General features: G+C 34.8%; 1 protein-coding gene and 1 long non-coding RNA gene across 2 annotated transcripts; one reads left to right on the top strand and one right to left on the bottom strand.

Moving 5' to 3' along the window:
• Positions 1–4,642: 4,642 nt before the first annotated feature.
• Positions 4,643–6,150, top strand: LOC114925136 (uncharacterized). Its single transcript, XR_003813473.2, has 2 exons — positions 4,643–5,318; positions 5,806–6,150. It is a non-coding gene; the product is annotated as an uncharacterized lncRNA (long non-coding RNA).
• A 1,937-nt stretch (positions 6,151–8,087) lies between these two features.
• Positions 8,088–11,619, bottom strand: LOC112741959 (uncharacterized protein PHLOEM PROTEIN 2-LIKE A4). The gene is made up of 3 exons (XM_025791154.3): positions 11,496–11,619; positions 10,730–10,872; positions 8,088–8,714 (listed from the first exon to the last, which is right to left on the bottom strand). Exons 1-3 carry the CDS (start codon positions 11,538–11,540, stop codon positions 8,270–8,272), a joined length of 633 nt encoding a protein of 210 aa, XP_025646939.1. The 5' UTR covers positions 11,541–11,619; the 3' UTR covers positions 8,088–8,269.
• Between the last annotated feature and the right edge of the window lie 9,910 nt (positions 11,620–21,529).

The following is a 21,529-nucleotide window of genomic DNA, read 5'->3' as shown; positions in this document are numbered from 1 at the left end:
CATACTGAACTGGGAGAATCAATAACACTATCTGAACTCTGAGTTCCTATAGATGCCAATCATTCTGAACCTCAATGGATAAAGTGAGATGCCAAAACTATTCAAGAGGCAAAAAGCTACAAGTCCCGCTCATCTGATTGGAGCTATGTTTCATTGATAGTTTGGAATTTATAGTATATTCTCTTCTTTTTATCCTATTTGATTTTTATTTGCTTGGGGACAAGCAACAATTTAAGTTTGGTGTTGTGATGAGCGGATAATTTATACGCTTTTTGGCATTATTTTTATTATGTTTTTAGTAGAATCTAGTTACTTTTAGGGATGTTTTTATTAGTTTTTATGTTAAATTCACATTTCTGGACTTTACTATGAGTTTGTGTATTTTTCTGTGATTTCAGGTATTTTCTGGCTGAAATTGAGGGACTTGAGCAAAAATCAGATTCAGAGGTTGAAGAAGGACTGCTAATGCTGTTGGATTCTGACCTCCCTGCACTCAAAGTGAATTTTCTGGAGTTACAGAACTCAAAATGGCGCGCTTCCAATTGCGTTGGAAAGTAGACATCTAGGGCTTTCTAGCAATGTATAATAGTCCATACTTTGATCGAGTTTAGATGACGTAAAAGGGCGTTGAACGCCAGTTCTACGCTGTTGTCTAGAGTTAAACGCCAGAAACACGTCACAAACCAGAGTTGAACGCCAGAAATACGTTACAACCTGGCGTTCAACTCCAGAAAGATCCTTTGCATGTGTAACATTCAAGCTCAGCCCAAGCACACACCAAGTGGGCCCCGGAAGTGGATTTATGCATCAATTACTTACTTCTGTAAACCCTAGTAACTAGTTTATTATAAATAGGACTTTTTACTATTGTATTAGACATCTTTGGATTATCTTTTGATCATTTTTAGATCTCTAGACCTCCATGGGAGGCTGGCCACTCGGCCATGCCAACCCTATATTCACTTATGTATTTTCATACGGTAGCGTTTCTGCACTCCATAGATTAAGGTGTGGAGCTCTGCTGTTCCTCAAAGATTAATGCAAAGTACTACTATTTTTCTATTCAATTCAACTTATTCCGCTTCTAAGATATTCATTCGCACTTCAACCTGAATGTGATGAACGTGACAATCATCATCATTCCCCCACGAACGCGTGCCTGACAACCACTTCCGTTCCACCTTAGATTGAATGAGTATCTCTTGGATCTCTTAATCAGAATCTTCGTGGTATAAGCTAGATTGATGGCGGCATTCATGAGAGTCCGGAAAGTCTAAACCTTGTCTGTGGTATTCTGAGTAGGACTCTAGGATTGAATGACTGTGACGAACTTCAAACTCGCGAGTGCTGGGCGTAGTGACAGACGCAAAAGGAGGGTGAATCCTATTCCAGCATGATCGAGAACCTCAGATGATTAGCCGTGCTGTGACAGAGCATTTGGACCATTTTCACAAGAGGATAGGATGCAGCCATTGACAAGGGTGATGCCTCCAGACGATTAGCCATGCAGTGACAGCACATCAGACCATTTTCCAGAGAGGATTAAAAGTAGCCTTTGACAACGGTGATGTCCTTACATAAAGCCAGCCATGGAAAGGAGTAAGACTGATTGGATGAAGACAGCAAGAAAGCAGAGGTTCAGAGGAACGAAAGCATCTCTATACACTTATTTGAAATTCTCACCAATGATATACATAAGTGTTTCTATCCTTATTTTCTATCTATTTGTTATTTATGTTCGAAAACTCCATAACTATTTTATATCTGCCTGACAGAGATTTACAAGGCGACCATAGCTTGCTTCAAGCCAACAATCTCCGTGGGATCGACCCTTACTCACGTAAGGTTTATTACTTGGACGACCCAGTGCACTTGCTGGTTAGTTATATCGAAGTTGTGAATGAAAAACAATTTATTAAGACGTGCGCACAGAGTTTCTGACGCCGTTGACTGAGATCACAATTTCGTGCACCAGATGCCTAGGAAACCAAGGTACAACATTATACGGAAATCCCCGAAAGATACCGGAACTAATGCCGGTACTGAAGAGACAACGGTTAGTGTTTGTGGTTAACATTTCTTGACGTAACCTTATGTGAAAATTATATGTCCTTCAATTGTATCATCGAACCGCATTAATTTTTCTCCCGACAAAATTATTAGTTTATGAAATAAAATAATTCTCAATATTAATTCGTTCTCTAAGATATAATTCTAAATGGTTTCACATTGCGTTAAGGTTGTGTCCACGACTAGAGGAGCTCAGACATCACGGGAACAACCACGTGATAGGGCTCCTCCGATTTCATCCTCAGCTAATAGAGCTCCGGCAACCCGTATGAATGAACCGTTTCGTGCACCGCACATCCATCATAGTAATGCACAGTCGAGTACTGCTGATGACCCTCAAACTCCAACAGACAACATAGAGACTCGGCATTGCGCGGAAGTGGCTGATCATGAATTAGGGGATGAGGATTACGACCCAAAGGCAGATGAAGTTCCGTCGTTTGATGACCACATCGACGACTTGCTTGCTGCCCAAGAAGTCGAAGGTCAGCATAACAACAAGAAAGCCAAAGATACAGATTTCTGGGAAGTTATTGTTATCGGTAAACATTTTTCCTCCCATTTTCGTAAATAGTTATCTTCATAGTCCTTTACTTCTATTTTTCTTTTGTGCAATGATTATATAGTAATTTTGTTTCTCATACACTTCTTAAAGGACGTCGTGAGAAAAGTTTCTAAGCTGAGCGTGAAGGAGGCTATAGCCCTCCCTTCCAATACAAAGATAGTACTCCCATTTAACAGGGAGTCGCAACCGATTGGTCAGGCGGCAGGATTATTGAGTGGTTTCATCGAGAGTTTGGGTGCAGATTATTCCCAGTTCCCCATACACTTACACAGTTGGAAGCTGGTGAGCAAAGCAAAGAGGGAACATGTGTACGACATGCTTAAGGTACAGCTTTAAGCTTCTACAATTTAAGCAATTTTAGTATTCGGTATTTTTTTAAGGTCTTTTGCATGGGTAAATTATATGGGTAGTAAAATTTTCATATTGTGTTTTTCACATCATCATTTAAGCACTTCACATTTATACGTAATTGCGACTGCTTGTACTGGATTTGAAGGTCATACTTTAAAAATTTAAATTAGCCTATAATGGTTGTGGCATTTTTTCAAATTATTAGTCTTATACTTGTTCGTTGGCCTTCGTTAATGACAATGTATACTAATTGCAGCGGGTCTTTTACTATGAGGACGATGCCGGAGGAAAAATAAAGTGCGATATTTTGAAGAGAATAGGAAAGAACTGGAAAGATACAAGGCACCACTTGTTTCATAGGTGTTACAAACAAATAAGGACTTATGAGAAAAATCTTCAGCATCACCCGAAAGGAATAGACAAAAATGATTGAAAAAAGTTCGTTGATTATCGCCTGAATGAAGAAACACAGGTAAGCCTTGGTATATTTTATTATTTCCACAAAAAAAATGTTTATACATATTAATTCCTTTACATTTTATATTCAACTTTTTCTTTCTCATTTACATTTGTTTTGTTATTTGTTCATAGAAAAAGTGTAAATAGAACACTTTAAATCGGAGCAAGCAACTGTACACACATACTGGGGGTTCCAAAATATTGGCAAGAAAAAAAGATGAAGTGGTAATAAGTCATTATTTGCATTAGATTTTGATTAAGCTTCTTGAAAAATGTTGTTATTTACTAAATTGTGTCAATATTAACGATATAGGAGAGAGAGCAAGGAAGGTCCGTTGGTAGAGGAGAGTTGTTTATCATGACTCATAAGAAAAAAGATGGCTCGTATATCCATCCCGATGCGCGTGTTGTTAGTGTAAGTCATGTTTGAAAATTTGAAGCAATATATAGCTTACTGTATATATCGTGCTATTTTTAACTTCTTCCTTTCCAATGTTGTATATTTGTAGGAAGCAATTGCGAATGTTGAGAGGCAGGATGGATCCTCTAAGCACCTTTAACAAAATGACTCGCTAGCACAAGTTCTCGGAAAGGAGCACCCAGGACGAGTTCGTGCCCTAGGTGCTGGACCATGTCCCACCCAAGTCTTTGGTAACGCTGCTGGACAACCGTCGGGTTCTGCAGAGTCCAATGCAGAGGATAAGAGGATGATTGCAGAATTGACGACTAAGCTAGAAGAAGAGAGAGAGAAGTATTCGTGAAGAGAGAAAGAGAATTGATTTGTTTATTGCTGTGTCTGTGTATATTACTTTATATCAGGTTCTCTATTTATAGCCATACATGGGCATCAATTTCAAACTTCATTAAATATGATTTCCCTTAAAAATCCAAGCCTTGTGAAAAATGGACATCCATCTTAAGCAATCTTATCATAATATTTAGAACCTCTTTTTGAGTTAAGGAAAAATTTTTTAAATTGAACCAAATTTAATATCAATTTATTAATTTTTTGTCCTTCATACAATGATTCAGTACTCCTATTTATATTCCTAAACACCCTAATAGGTTGACTAACTAATTAAGCAACCCAATATTACTCCTAATTATAATTATTAAAAATATTAAAAAATAAATAATTTTAAGACAATTATTTTTTATCCTACTACATATAACACACAATTTTTTCAGGATTCCAAAGTTTAAAATAATATCCAACTAAAGTATAACAAACTTGTTGGTTCTAACCCCCAAAACTCAAACAAATAATTCTTGGGATTCCAAACTTTAAAATAATTCACCTGACCAACAAAAAAAAAGGAACTGCTTCATTTGTCCTCCTTCTCAAAAGTTCAACCGTTCGCTCTTTCTCCATATTGCTTATCGCTGCAGCTGAATAGGGAGATGGGAGGAACGCCCTTCAATTTCTGCCTTCGACCGCAACTTTTTCTAGCCATACTTTCGCCTGAAAACTGCCACCTCTTCTTGCTCCTTCACGGTTCAGGCTTCCTCTTTGCGATCTCGTGAAAATACCGCCGCTGTGAGGGGTGGTGGCTTAGCCGCGATTGGAGAAACAAACCAGGCATGTCCACTTGCTGCCTTTCCGTGATGATGTCGTTGCGGTTCGTGCATCACAAGCTCCACAATACTGTTTGAGTCACCGGTGTTGCATATTAGATCCGTGGCTGTTGTAGGTTCGCCCAAGACTACCGCATGCGAGTTCAGATCCGGAGGTTCTGGTGGTGCTCGTTGCACTACAACCGCCCTTGCTAGCTCAGACCATTCACCTGTGCACCAATCTTTGAAGCCTCTAGTTGCATCGTCATAGCCAGTACTCGGTTCAGCCAGTTCACCTTCATCGGATGCTGCATTTTTGGTAAAAACATTTGTATTTTGATCTCGCTTTCATCATCTACTAGTTGGATTGTCAATGTTGTAAAGTCTAGAATTGTGATTGATGATGTTGAGAACTGATGTTGAGGTGTTGAAAAAGATCGTTGAATTCTTGAAGTTGTAATTTTTATATCCATATGATGTAGTTTTGGTTAATTTGTAATTTCTATTGATCCTTCTTGGTGCCGTGGTGGTTGTGATTGAGATTTGGAATTTGATTCTTCTTCTAATTCTTCTCTGTTAAGTTGCTCAAATTTTGTTTTGTGCTTAATTTCTTCTTCTTCCTCTTTTCTTTCTTGAATTTCTGCTATTGCTGCTGTGATTTTCTAATTTTGTTGATGGCTCAGATTCAGTTGAGTTTTTTTTATCAATTTGTGATTGCTTTTGTTGTTGTTGACTGAGATTTAGCCTAGCCTTAATCTCTTTCCATTTAATTTTCCATTCTTCTACTGCTTTCGAACAAATTTCAGGTAGGATTAGGTGCATATCTGGTTGGAAACGATGTAGGAATGCCATGTCGAATATATAACAATATCTACTTTTTCGTAGTGCCTCTAGTATCCCAAAATTGGCCGGCTAAGATGGACCACCAGTAACTATTGATTTCATCGAACATAGGAATTTCGCTCCTGACGAATTCAGTTTCTTCTGCCATGAAAGGCTCTCAATAAAAAATACCAATGTTAAAACTCTTCTTCGAGTTAGGAAGAGAAACTTTAAATTGAACTAAGTTCAATATCAATTCATTAATTTCTTGTTCTTTATGCAATGACTCAATATTTCTATTTATAAATTTAAATCCTCTAAATTCTAAATTTGTACTTTAGAGGGTAAAGTGTGATCTTCTACGTTTAAATAGTTTCTTTCTCATATTTATTCTTGGTCCCACTTATAAAATAAATGGTGAGAGATCACATTTTACTCTCTAAAATAAAATTCAAACTTTAGAAAATCCAAATCTCCTATTTATATTCTTAACAAACTCTAATAGACTAATCAACTAATTAAGCGGCCTAACATTGGCTGGATCATAACAGACGCTTGGCTCAATACGCAAATCTTAATATCTAAAAATGATCATATTTACAATTATTTTGTATTTTTTCACAAAATTAAAATACTAAATCATAATTTTCCATGCCACCCTTGGGTAAGAGATTGGCACTCACAAGTGGACATCAACCAATATATGTTTGAGTGTGTACAGCGTACTATGTAGTGTGTAATGTAACTGTGTTGTTTTGTGAATCCCTTCTCCTAAAATAAATAAACGAGTCCATTAGAGAGCTAATGAGGTATTTATACAATGTGTATAATGGACTGTTTATTTAATCCAATATGAGTTAAAAATAAAAATTACCAACAAAATAATAAATTTAAAAACTCTTATTCAGTTATTTCACATCAAATTTCAAATTTCAAATTCTCCAATTTCAAATTTTAAATTTTTAAAAAATTCAGTTAGTTATTTCAAAAAAATAACCATCTGAAATCCTCCAATACTCTCTTCTTTTTTAACCGACGGCCACCTCACCTTCATCAATAATCATCCCATTTCACTGTCGCTACTTGGCTTGCCACACGCCACTCACCCTTAATAAAAATAATCATCCACTTAAGGATAAAAATAATCATCCGCATACCTAATGAATTGAACATTGCATCTAACATATTTTAATTATATATAACTAAACTCAATCCAATCAAAATAATCATCTACATAAAAATAAAATAACCATCCATATACCTACTAAAATGGCCATCCTAAATTGACCATTAAAATAGAAGAAGAAGATGAATAAACAGAAGAAACTATTATTGTGGTGAAACATAATTTTAAAGGACTAGTTATGACAAAATCGGCACTGTTGTGAAACATAGGGCTCAAATCATGAAAGAAGCTAACCATGCTTGGATCCGAAGAAGAAGAAGAGCATGGTCGGTGAGAAGAGACTTGAAGGAATGGGAGAAAGCGAAGCCGCATTGGACGAGGTGAGGACGGTGTCAGGAAGAAGGCACACACCGGCTGCGACGGAGGCGCTGGACGTCCGGGTTGCTGCGGTGCCGTTAGTTCGACCCACATAATATGCGCGTCCTCCCTTGGCGGTGGCCTGTGCGGCAACGGCACCAGTCAGAACAGTGTCGGCTCGATTTTTGATGACGGCTGGTGACCGTGGCGTTAGTGTACCGGCGAGACTCCATGAGAAAGGCATATAACGCTGACAAACCGTATTGAGAGAGAGGTGAGAGATGGGGTAGTTTATTTGTTTCCAAAACCGACCGTAATCTTAATATTTGATTTAAATTTTAAATTAGAAACTATTCAAAATTAATTAATTGCCTATAATTTAGTTTTAATTTCAAATTAATTCCATTGTACACATTGTATAAAGCATACGTTGTCTCTTCATACTTTTCTTAAATAAATAAGTAAAGTAAAAAATGATCATAATTTTTTCCCTTATAGGAATTGTGGCTATACAAGTTTATAAATTAAAAGCTTAAAAAGAATGTATATTAAGAACCATCCAACCAAATAATTAGATTTGGAAAACTCAATTAGATTTGAATATAATGATCAAACTAATTGAGTTTTACCAAATCTAAAACAGTATGAAGTTATTGACCATAAATTATCCACGTAAAACCAAATGACATATTGTAAAATATTTTTCATGTTTAAAGTGAAATTCGAAATCTCAATCTCTTGATTAAGAGACCAAGTAATGTGTTAATAGGTCACACCACCTACTTAGTGGAAAAAATATAAATTCTCTCACATTTAGAATTTACACAATATTATTAGTTTGTACAAGGCAAATATTTTATATTTTCTCATACTCCTTGCTTTCTTAAAGACGTCTTCACTTGAAGATATTATTGTATATTGTTTACATATTTAACTGAATATATTTAATTGAATAATTGAATAATTTATAATTTTTCACAGGAGTAACCGCCTTGTTGATCCCTTTTAGTATGAGCAGTTTGATCATCATCATTGACGGCCTTAATGATGACGCCAGCAAGATGCATGCCACCTTTCCACCATGCAGTCTCAACCTCGTACATTCCAAACTCAACATATTTTTCACCGGAAACTGGAAAGCGACCACCGGAGATCTCATGCCACTGACCATGCTTCTTCCGGTACTCCTCCAGATTCACCTCGATGAACGGTAGAGGCTCCACCCTGGGTTTCACCGTGAACTTGACCGGTGCGGAGTGCCAACCATATGCATCCTCATTGAAGCTAACCACATAAAATATCTCATACGTCTTAATTGAATCACCATTATGACGCTTCAATTCTCCCATGCTTAGTTTTCCAGTTACTTCCAGCCAGTTCACTTGAACAAGCAATTTTGCTTCTCCCAACCTTAATCCAAGTGTGCAGAAGATTATCCCTCATTATTAATAAATCTTGTTGCAATGTAGTCATTTATTAACTCTAACTCCGATATTATTACCTCTAGGATATATTACGTGTTTTAGGGCTGAGAAAGCGGGTAGTTTATTCTGCTCCGCCAAGGCCACAGAGATGAATTAGTTCGCTTAACGTTTTTTAAAAATAGGGTAAAGTACTAAATTGGTCCCTATGTTTGGGCGTAATTCTGTTTCGATCCTTAAGGTTTAAAGTGTCCTATTTGAATCCAAAAATGTTTTATTTAGCATCAATTTAGTCTCACAATGAGGTCAAAGTTAAATAATTAAGGAAATGTCCTACATAACAACAATTAATGGGACTTGGCCGGAAAGTGTTCTCGCCTCTATCATTAGCTCGGGTAGTCGCCGGTGTTTCAGTCACCTTTCCATGGCTCCCTTAATTATGTGCTAGGAATTTCCCTCTTGCTTGAATAATGGGAAGCGGGCTAGTCCCCGAAAATGCCCGTTTACCTGTCGTTGGGGATCAAAATCTTATTTTTTCGAACAAAATCGATAATATGAAGAATATGTACAAGCTCTAGAGGCACAAAATCAACAATTGATGCATCAATACATTTATTTATTATTTTTTTATAATATAAATAAAATATTTTCTATAGAACTAAAGAGAATGATAAATAAATGTATTGATGCATTAATGGTTGATTTTGTGCCTCTGGAGTTTGTATTTGTTCTCCAGATTATCGATTTTGTTCTTGTACTGTTGTTATGTAGGACATTCTGTTAATTATTTAAGTTTGACCTCACTGTGGGACTAAATTGATGCTAAATGAAATTTTTTTGGATTCAAATAAGACAATTTAAATCTTAAAGACTAAAATAGAATTATGCCCAAACATAGGGGACCAATTTAGTACTTTATCCTTTAAAATAAAATTTACTAAAATTAATTAAAAATTAATAATTAAAAAATTAAATATAAATAAAAAATATAAATTATAACACATTATTTTACTATTTTTAAAATTTTTAAATTTAATAAAATTATTCACAATAATATCTATTGATAGAATATATAAAAAATAAGTTATATAACTTAAACACATATATGATAACGTAAATAAAATAAATAAAGTTAATAACAAAAAAAAAAATAAAAAAAGAGTGTGTTTAGAAGTTATAAAATTATTATTTGTTTTATCTATTTTTATAATATTAATCACTATTTAAAAAAAAAAAATTTTGGTCCGCACGAGTCGACCCGCTTTGTGCTGTCAAAATTTGTGAATTTAGTTTGTGAATTTAGTATTTTTTTTTTTAATTTGACGAGTTTTAAATTTTACCTTGTTCGTTTTTTTTGCATGTTCAATCTCTTTTACTACCCTAATGTGTTTACTCAAATTTCAAAGATTAAACTTATTTTAAAATTCATTTATTCTATAAACAAAAATGTTATATGCACGTAACAAATTTTTTATTATATATTTATGTATAAACATAAATATGTATTAATAGATTGTAACTATTTTTAACTATTATTTTAATTTATTTTTAATGTATATTTTATATTTAAATATGTATTTTATTTGAAAAAATGTTGTAGCGGCTAATTTTTTTGTATGTGTTTACGTAATATATGATTGATTTATTTTTTAATATGCATATGAAATAGATTACGTAAAATCGTTATGTATAAATTGCATAAAGAAATTATTACTTTAATGCATGTGACAAAATTACTATCTAGTGTATGTATGAAATAATAATTATTTATACTATATGATATGGATCAATTTAGTACATAAACATAATTGTATGTAAAGTGCAAAAACAAATTTTTTCTTTTAATAATTCTCCATATTTATCAGGAAAAAACATATTAAATTTCTTCAATTGCATTATAAACTAATTAAACCGAACTCAGACAAGCAGAGGGGGAAACAATTTTGTTTTTCTTGTTTGAGACAAAATGAGTAGTAATAAAACACACATATAAAGATGACTTACCCACAGAACGGGTCAGATATATTATCAAACTCTTTCCAGAATCTTCTTTGGTTTCCCCAAGTAATGGTTAGGTAGCGAACACCTACACTGAAAATCATTTCTCTTCCGTGTTGATAGGGTTTCCCAAGATCGATGATCTCCGGCTGGACAAATTTTTATATTTTTAGATATTATATATATTTTCTAATTACTGATTAGCATATTTCAGTCACCAAAAAAAAAAATTACTGATTAGCATAACATAACATGTTTGTTTGTGATAAAATTTCACTGAGAGGAAATATTTGTATGACTAGTTTTTTTCTATATATATTTTTTGAGTTTATCATTTTATATTGTAAGATAAAGTACGACACCACACTTAATAAAAGTTAAAGCAACTATTAAACAGTGTCAAATAATTTATCTCAAAAATTTAAATTATTAAAATATATATATATATATATATATATATATATATATATATATATGACACGTTATATTTGTTTGTTTCTTCACATAATAGTCTTTTTTTGAATTTAAAATATAAATTTAGGGGAATCGAATGACTAGAGGGCGAACATTTTAGTAGAAAAAGAAGAGTGTTAATGTGTTAGTGTTATTATTAGTAAAAATATATAAATAATTATATATATATACTACAATCCTAACTCCTTAGGATTAATAATAAACTGATTTAACGAGAGTTCTGACACGATATGTCATTATATATTCTATTGTATAAAGGGAAGAATCGATCGAAGAGTGGTATGATGAAAGCGCTTACTCCTTGCCAATGAGGGTCGCTTACTTCTTCATCAGGGTTCGTCATTTTCTGTACGAACTATGAAGTTCTGCTCCAAACTTCAATTTTGGTGTTGAAATTAAAGTGGATGTTAGTTGTTACATATATATTAACAGATGCTCGTAAGAATTTATATACAAGTGTAGGTCATGGCAGAAAGCGTAAAGATCGGGTAAGGAACCAGTCAACCATACATATACCTAGCAGTGTACATGTTATATTTTCGTCACAAATTAAAGGATCATATGAGAACGAATCTGTGATGCATAAGATAAGCAAAATATTGAGCAAACCTTTAATAGTTTTCTATGTCCTTTTTTAACTTCAAAAAAAGGTAAGGTATCGAGCTCAAATAAAATGAAGGTTAAATTTTTATATTAATCCCTATAATCTCACCAAAATTATAATTGAGTTCCTATTTTTTAAAAATTTTTAAATAAATCTCTATACTTGTTTTAAATTTGTAATCACATTCTTATCATTCTAAAAACGTTTAACTTAATGGAATATACTTGGAGTTAATTTGATAAAAATTTTATTTTGTTATAGTACCTATATTTAGTAAATCAAATTAAAAATAACTTTCAATAAGTACAAATAACAATAATTGTGTTTGTTAAAATAACTTTTAAAATTTTAAAATTTTATAATAGATATAAGTGTAATAGTTAAAAATTTAAAATTAAAAATTAATTAATGTATCAGGATATATTAGACTTTTAATTTTGATAAGCACAAATTATTATTGAAAAGTTCTACCTTAGATACTCTTAAAAGTACTCTCATCTTTTAAAAGCTACAAGTTCAAACACATGGTCTTTTTGATTTACCAAACACAAAATCAAGAGCTTATATTTTTAAAAAGCACAAGCACTTCTTCAAAAAGCTTTATCAAACTAAACCTTAGGCATATTTGCTAGTGATATGAGATTGATAAAAATATTTTTGTAACATTTATGTCCAAAAAGGATCTACTTACAAATTTAAAACTGATGTAGGGACCCAATTGAAAACATTAAAATGTAGAAACCTAACACTACAAAAAAAAAAAAAAACTGAATACTGTCGGATTTACCGGTGAAAAAATGAAAATAATCCACCGGTAATATGATTACCGTCGGATTTTCTGTCAGTTTAAATCCAACGGTATAAACCTTGCCGGTAAGTGCTTGCCGTTGGATTTTGTTGTCCGCCGGTAACTTGCGGCGAATTTAGCGTTGGAATATGATGGTTCAGGGACAAAAAATCTGATAAACATTACCGGCGAAAAAAATCTGACGGTAACGTTGGCACCATAAGTTGAGCCTTCGTGCCACTTTACCGTCGAAAAAATCCGACAGAAAGTGTTTTTTATTTTTTTTAAAAATAATCTGAATGATTGCTATCATTGGGATTTTTCGTCGGTAAATCCGCCTAGAGGTATATGCGAATTGGATCGGATATGGCCGAAATTTCGATCCGATCCGCACAATTCCCATCGGATTGGATCAGATATCATATCCGTATTTTTTCGGATCGGATCAGATATCGCGTATATCCACATAATTGAACATTCTCTTTTTAATAATATTTCTACGTAAAAAATTCAACAAAAATGTTTCTTTCACATTTTTAAACCTATTTATTCCTAAAATATTTTTAAATAAATTTTTCTAAATAACAAAAATAAAATAATACAATATGTGAATAATAATTACTAACTAAAACATACAAACAAAAAAATATAATACCAAACATTCCAACAAATATTTCCAATAATTAGTGAAGACAACAAGCATTAAATGTCTCATTAAAATAAAACAGCAATACTAAAACACACTAAAAGTCTAAACCAACTACAAATGCTTAAAATAAAATAATACTAAAACAAGTTGATTCTTTTTCTTATATCAGTAGCCATCAAGTAATTTCAGCAATCATGTATTCTTATTAAAAAAATATCAATTGAAAAAACTAGTAAACCATGTTAGAATAAATTGGAAAAAAAATAATTTAAATTATTATACACTAATACAAGTACTTAGTTATAATACCTAAGATGGTACAGGAAGTTGCAATTGACTTTGAACTTCAGGATCTGACTTTGAACTTCAGGATCTCCAATACTAGTAAGAATGTAGCAACACTTGGTGGAGTAGAAATGCTCCCCACTTCAGACCCACTTGTGTTGTTTGTAACTGCTTACTTATCAGCCATTCCAAACAACACAATCCAACAAGCAAACAAACCATACCAGCATCTCATAGCATTATTCACCAAAAAATAACGGCAGCATAATTATTTAAAAAAAATAACAATAATAGAGCATTATTCACAAAATTCAAATGATATTTATAAAAAATTACTTGAAGTCTTGAACAATGATTCAACGAAGTAGAGGATGTTGATTCACTGAAAGGAGGATGGCGAACTGGCAAGAACGGAGGACAGTGAACTGGCGAGAACAGAGGACGGCAATGCTGCAGCACGAAGGATGTCAAGGCAGCAAGAATAGAAGACTACAGTTAAGAACAGAGAATGGAGGATGTCAAGCCAAGGGATCCAGGTGACGAGAACGTGAGCGAGGCGGCAAGAAGTCTGAACTGAGAACCATAGACCATGGTCACGAAAGAAGCAGCAGTGAGAACACAATGAAGGGGGATGAACGCGACTACACAACTTCGCAAGGAACAACTCCGAGAGGAAGAATGCCACGAAGAGGGAGGAACATCAGGAGATATCCGGCGAGCAGTTTCCGATGGTGGTCAGGAAGACGGAGTGGCCGATTGGTGGTTTGATGTCTCTGAGTGTGGGTGAGAGATTGGGAGTGAATGGTTGCAGCGCCGTGAACTCGAAAACTGTGAGATTTTGGTTAGGGTGAATTCCTGAAAGGTTGAAAGTAACATATATTTATTTATTTTAATTATCAATGTGCGGATTTGCGGTTCTGTGGATCTGATACGTGGATGCAGAACAAATATTTGTGATCCGATCCTTTAAGGGTGTGGATCGGATCGGATCGTATCTGCAATTTGCGAATCGGATACGGATATTCACCACAGATCTGCGAATACGATCCAATCCATGAATACCCCAATAGTTAATATTTGATATTCAACTCTCAATTAACAACGAATAAATTAGTATTTTATCTGAAAACAATATATATATATATATATATATATATATATATATATATATATATGAGATGTAAACTGTCAAATATACAGAATGTAATCATGAAATGAAAGTTTGATAACGAAATACATAGAATAGAACTATATTGACATTAATCTTATTCAGATTCATCATCTTCTTCTTCTGGTTCATCATCCTCTTCTTCTGAAGTAATTTCCTGATCATCAAACTCGTCTTCTTCTTCTTCGTTTCCATCAACCCCGTCTTCTTCTTAAAGATCATCATCGTCTAGTGGTAGTGTGTCGTCATCTACCCTAAGGTCAATGATGTCATCATCCATAATAGCCGACCTAAGGGTAATCGAATAAGCAATATCAACCACCATTTTCGAAGGAGTTGGATCACCAATTTGCAAAGGTTCCTAACCCTCTGTCCTATCAGACTTGATGCAACCTCTTGGCTTAGTCTTAAACACAACCACCCAACTAGACTTGCATGACTCCGAATAACGCAAATAATATTCCCGTCGTGCATTTTGAGGTAGAATAAAAGGATCATAGTGCCTATATTTCTTGGTCACATTTACTTCAGTGATATTGTAGTCCTTGTGTTTTCGTGTTCCTTGTCGCAAACTTGGATCATACTATTGACATTTAAACACACACACACACCTTGTACATAGTGCAACAAAAATACTCTAATTGAATTATATTGTGCAACACACCATACCAATCAGAATAACTACCGCCTGAATCCCCACAAACCCAGACTCCGGTGTTATCTGTTTTTTTCAACCGACCATTGTAAAGAATGGAACCGATATCCTTTAATATTGTATATCGGGTAGTTTGTGCCTTTATTCATTAGACCCCAAATAAGTGCAACTAGTTTCTAATCTGTTGTGTCAGCTAGATGCACTCTGACGTATTCTCTAAACCAAGGGAAAAAAATGTTCAGTGATGTATCATGATTTGTTTCTTGGAATAACCTATGATACAATAGGATAAATAAGATAATTTCAGTGTATTGAAGTTTTGATTAGATGACAAAGATAGTATATTACTAAATGCAATAGTTAGGAAGAATTAAAAACTTACATCAGGTAGGGTGAAACCTAGTCACAGTTAAGCAACACATGCATATGTGCGGCATCGATTTTCTTTTTCTCTAACCAATATTCACTACACGCGCCCATTGCAACTCCTTCTGGAACAAATATTGAATACGTTGGTCCAATTGATGAGGAATCTCCCCTCTCATCATTCCTTCCAACTCTTATTCTGTATGACTCAATGTGAGGCTCAAAATAGAAGGAGAAAAATGCGGATATTTCTTTAGCTAGGAATGCTTCGCAGATACTACACTCGATTTGAGCTCTGTTCTTCACGGTGTGCTTGAATGATCCAATCATCCTCTCAAACAGGTACATCCACCTAAATTAGACTAGCCCACATACTCTTGCTTCGTAATCAGGTGGATTGCTAAGTGTTCCATGATGGCAAAAAATTCGGGATGGAATATCCTCTCTAACTTACAAAGTATGATCGGAATGTTCTTCTTCATAACTGTGAAATCATTTACGTTAAGTTTCATAGCACATAACTCCCTAAAAATCTCACTTATTTCTGTAAGGAGTTTTTATATGTTGGTAGGAAGTTCTTGGAATATGACAGGAAGCAATAACTCCATAAAGACATGACAATCATGACTCTTCAACCCAGCCAACCTATCTTGTGAGACGTTTGCACACCTGCTCAAGTTAGAGGCATAACCATCAGGAAACCTTAATCCTCTAATCTACCACAAATATTTTGTCTTTGGTCCTTCATTAGAGCGAACACTACCTTTGGTTTAGCCCACCAGCCACTATCAAGTCTCGTTAAGTTCAGATCTGGCCGTCTGCAAATATCCACCAAGTCTAACATTGCCTTATCGTGATCCTTTATCCTCTCATCGTCCATTACCCTGTGCATGATATTATCAAATACGTTCTTTTCAATGTGCATCATGTCAAGACAATATCGAACCAAATTGTCTTTCTAATAAGACAAATCCCAAAATATACTCTGTTTCATCCAATTATGCTCCTTGCCATATCCCAAAGGTCTTACACCTGCCCCATTATCGACGATCCTTGGGATTCTAATAACACGATGCCAAACTTGCAAACCACTCAATATCACGGGTGCTTTTTATTGTTCAGTTCTATTCTTCCTAAACGAGTTTTTGTTGCACTGAAAAAGATGATCAATATCGAGGAACCTTTGATGACAATCAAACCACAAATTCTTACCCCAATTCATTAGCCAAAATGCCTTTGTATCTTCCATACAAATAGGGCACAATATTCTGCCCGAAGTGGACCAATTTGATAACTCTCATATGCATGAAAGTCATTAATGGTCTATATCAACACAGCATGCAGTTGAAAGTTTGTCGTGGTTGAAATATCATACGTTTCTACATCATTGATCCACAACTCCATCAACTCATCCACCAAGGGTTGCAAAAAGACATCTATTTTGGCCTTTGAATTGCTTGAATCAGGTATGATACAAGTTAAGAACATGTGTGGGTCCTTCATGCACATTTTGGGAGGTAGGTTATAAGGAGTCACCACTACAGGCCAACAAGAGTATGTGTTACCGAAATTAGAATTTGGTGCAAACCTGTCAGAGTACAAAGCTAATCTAGCATTTCTGGGCTCGCTCGCAAATGTAAGCTGGACCCTATCAAAGTGCTTCCAAGCATTTCCATTTGACGGGTGCATCAACAAACCATCGTCTCTCTTGTTGTTAATATGCAGGTCATGTGAAGGGCCAAACTCATCGATGCATACAATCATTTTAGTCTAGGGATTAAGGGCAAGTAGTGTACCCATTTGTTTGGAATTCTCTTTAACCACCGTTACCAATCTGTTCTCTCTCGACTTGAAACCTCGGTGCATCATAAAATCTACAACCAATTAGATTTATGTTCCCCCTTGTAAACATCATACAACCATTCAAACAACAATCGATTTTTGCCAAATTTATACCCAATTTTGAAACTTACTTCTTTACATCATAGTGGCTCTGGGAGATGCCACAAGTCTCGATAGGTACTAATTCATTGTAAAGGGTGGCCCACTTATCAAAAGACTCTTGAGTGTGATTTTACCCAGACCACTTTTAAATGAACAGACCACTTGTACAAGGGTTTCGCGACAGATTCTGACAGATGATAAAAGCTCTTTGCCTCCCGGTTAGGCTCTTGTTCATCATCTTCCATATCAGTAACACCTATTACATTAGACACCATCTCGTTGTATCTCTCTTGGTTACCTTCCCAATTCGTTTCTTCCATGTTTAGTTCTCTAATTACCCGAACCCTCGTTAAACGACTGATGCTCGAGTTCTTGTACGGTTTAGAATTTCACAAATGAAATCTCGTTGCAAGTATAGTTCTAAACCGATAAAGAATCATCACATGCAAAAATATTGGTTGTCACAAGTACAAACCCCAATAAGAAATAACCGAAGTATTTAAACCTCGGGTCGTCTCACAAGGAATTGCAATGAAGTGGTTAATTATTGGTTATGAAGGTGCAGGGGGGAGTTTGATTGATAAAAGGGGCAAGAAATTAAATGACAAGAAAAGTAAATCAAGCAAGTAAAGAAAGCAAGTAATAAAGAGAGACATTCATGGCAAGGGTTGAGAATATAGGCTTTCTATCCTAGTCACTAGTAACAATAATTAACAAGAATTTATCTTATTACGTCATCCCCGACGATGGAAGAAGGTAACATATTATCTTCACACTCGGAGAAAGTCTAACAAGACTAGCTAATCTCAATCCAAACGTCCTAGTCAACTCACTAATTGAATTAGCAAGAGATTAGAGTCAATGAAAATAATATTAGCTAACAACTCTAGATCACCAACATGGGTTGGGTATCCATGACTCAAGATCACCTAATTTCTCTTTTCAAGCCAAGAATGCTCAAAATCTATTCTAACATCCAACCAAGCATTTTGTCAAATACTTGGAAGGCATAAAAGGAAAGCATAGTAAATTGCAAGAAATAGTAAAATCTATGAACTACCAATTGCAAGAAAAGTGAGATCACAACTCAAATCACCAATCAAAAGAACATCAAATATTAAATTGCATTAAAGGAGATCCAAATCCAACATGAGTGCATGAACATAAAAGAGACATGAAAGTAAAATTAACAAAAGAACCAAGAAGGATTGAAGTATTAGAACAAGGAATTGTAGAGGAAACAAGATGAAATCAAGTAATCAAATCTAGATCTAAGAGAAATTAACCTAATCCTAACCTAATTTTAGAGAGAAGAGTGAGCTTCTCTCTCTAGAAAACTAACTAAAGGCTCATCATGACTAACTAAGTGCTCCCCCTTTTGCTCAAACTTGAATTCTGCATGAAATACCCTCAGAAATGAGTTGGATTTGGGCCTGGACAGCTCAGAAATCGCCCCAGCGATTTCACTTTAAGTGAATCACGTGCCGAGCGTCACGCATACGCGTGGGTGATGCGTGCACGCCGCTGGCCAAAAATCCTACTCACGCGTATGTGTGGGTGATGCGTGCGCGTGGCTTGCAAATCTTCAATGCACGCGTATGCGTGCGCATGGCCCTCAATTCTCCAAATGCTCATTTCTTTATGATTTCTCCATTTTGCATGCTTTTCTCTTTATTTCTTCCATCCAATACTTGCCTTATGAACCTGAAATCACTCAACAAACACATCAAGGCATCGAATAGAATTAAAGTGAATTAAAATCACCAATTTAAGGGCCTAAAAAGTATGTTTTTACACTTAAGCACAAATTAAGGGAGAATTACAAAACCATGCTATTTCATTGAATAAATGTGTGAAAATGTGATAAAATCTCCTAAATTAAGCACAAGATAAACAACAAAATTGGGTTTTATCAAACCTCCCCACACTTAAACTAAGCATGTCCTCATGCTAAAATTAAGAAAGAAACAAAGGGTGTCAACATTTATTCAATGTAAACTACCTAGATGCAATCTATCTAAATGAATGCAATTACTTAGTCAAAATAAATCAATTCCCAAGAATACATGTACAGTACAAGGGCTAAAGCAATAGCAATCAAAGTAAACCCACAATTGAATTGAGTTATTAGAAAAATAGTTCTCAAACTTGCAAGAAAAGATGATCACGAGTGGAAGCATGTAATTGAGCGATCGAACTCTCACCGGATGTGTATCCGCTCTAGTCACTCAAGTGTATGGGGTTGATTCACTCAATTCTCTACTAATCATTCTTTCTAAGATTTGTTTTTCATCTAATAATCAACAATTATCTCATGCATGCATACAAATATCATGAGGTCTTTCCCATATTGTAATGGGGCTAGGGTCAAGGTAAGGATGCATATGGTCAAGTGGACTAGAATTTGAATCTTTGATCAACTTAAACTTCCCACCTAACCTATGACAACCTACATAATTTGAAAGCTAACCTAACTACCCATTCTTCACTTTTTCACATACTCACGCATTTTCTTTTTAATCACCACACATATGCATTGATTTTTGTTGAACTTTACTTTGGGGCATTTTGTCCCCTTTTTATTACTTTTCTTTTTCTTTCTTTTTATCTTATATATATATATTGGTTAGAGAAAAAAAAATCGATGCCGCATATGAAAAGTTTGCACACTTAAAAGTTTGCACCGTCCTCGGTGCATTCAAAGATGAGCAAGGGGGTATGACAATTCTCTGAGTTGCCACCTTTAGCTGGCGGATCAACCAGTGCTGCGTGTTCTTTCTTCCCGCTTCCATTTTTTGCTTTTGGTTCATCAGTCATAAAAAATAGAAAATAACACCGTAAGATAAGAAAATATAGAAGCAAAGAAGCGTGCATTGTTGGAATGAGGTGAATCACTAGAATGGAGTGAGTGAATTAGTGTGACATTAGTGAAAAATAGGTGTGTGAATTCTAAATTAGGTGCCCTTTAGAACATACACACTATCATAGAGAGATATGTCACAACTACGCAAAGAAAGTATGCACGTCACTCATTCTAGTGTGCTTGAGATACTTTGAAGAGAACTTGTAGGTTAAGACAACCAAACAAGCAATAAGGAAGCATAAAAGCATTCAAGCAAAGTCAAGCAATTGTGAATTGGATAATGGATGGACATTGATTGATGTGCAAGGTAACTTTAATGAACAAGATGGAATGTGAAACTTACACATCAAACAATGACACATATTGAAGTTTATTTGCAATACCTAAGTGACATAGAGGTAGAGCACATGGATGCTATGGAACTTAAGAAAGAGAATATAGTATTGAAAATCAATCACATAGCAAGCATGGTCCACAAAGCTTAGAAAGCTCAAAAAATATGTCACTAGGTAAGCTTTCGATCCAATTTCACAATTCCAAAATCTCAACGCATGAAATAGGTGATGTGAATACGGATCAAGCATAGCAAGCATCACCTAAAAAAATGCATTGATAATGTACAATTGCCTAACGATGGATGATGAATGCATGACGGCCAAAACATGCAATTCAAAGGAGTTAAGATACTTGGAGGCAATGTACAAGTACTTGGTATTCAAAACATTAAGCATTAAGAACTCGAACCCAAGTAACAAAATTGTACCCTCAACAAAGAATCCAACAATGAATATCAAAAATAGTTATGCTAAAATAGCATTCAGTTAACAATAAGCAGCAATAAATAGTAAACAAGATTAATAATCCAACACTTATAATGAAACAGAAAAAATAAACATGAAACAAACTAACTAAACAACTAACTAATCAACTAACTAAAAGAAATGGTGTTATATGGTATTTGGCAGTGTTGGGTGATGGTTGAAGGGTGGAAAGAAGAGAGGAGAAGAGAGA

This window comes from Arachis hypogaea, chromosome 14, assembly GCF_003086295.3.
Source record: "Arachis hypogaea cultivar Tifrunner chromosome 14, arahy.Tifrunner.gnm2.J5K5, whole genome shotgun sequence".
In the NCBI taxonomy this organism is placed as follows: domain Eukaryota; kingdom Viridiplantae; phylum Streptophyta; class Magnoliopsida; order Fabales; family Fabaceae; genus Arachis; species Arachis hypogaea.
The sequence above is the reverse complement of the archived record's forward strand: the minus strand, read 5'-3'. Positions and strand labels throughout refer to the sequence as shown.

Coding starts and splice junctions, on each gene's coding strand:
- LOC112741959 (XM_025791154.3), bottom strand. CDS start 11,540: ATGACGAACCCTGATGAAGAAGTAAGCGACCCTCATTGGCAAGGA. Junction 10,873..11,495: donor GCGACCCTCATTGGCAAGGA/GTAAGCGCTTTC, acceptor AAATTTGTCCAG/CCGGAGATCATCGATCTTGG. Junction 8,715..10,729: donor ATATCTGACCCGTTCTGTGG/GTAAGTCATCTT, acceptor ACTTGGATTAAG/GTTGGGAGAAGCAAAATTGC.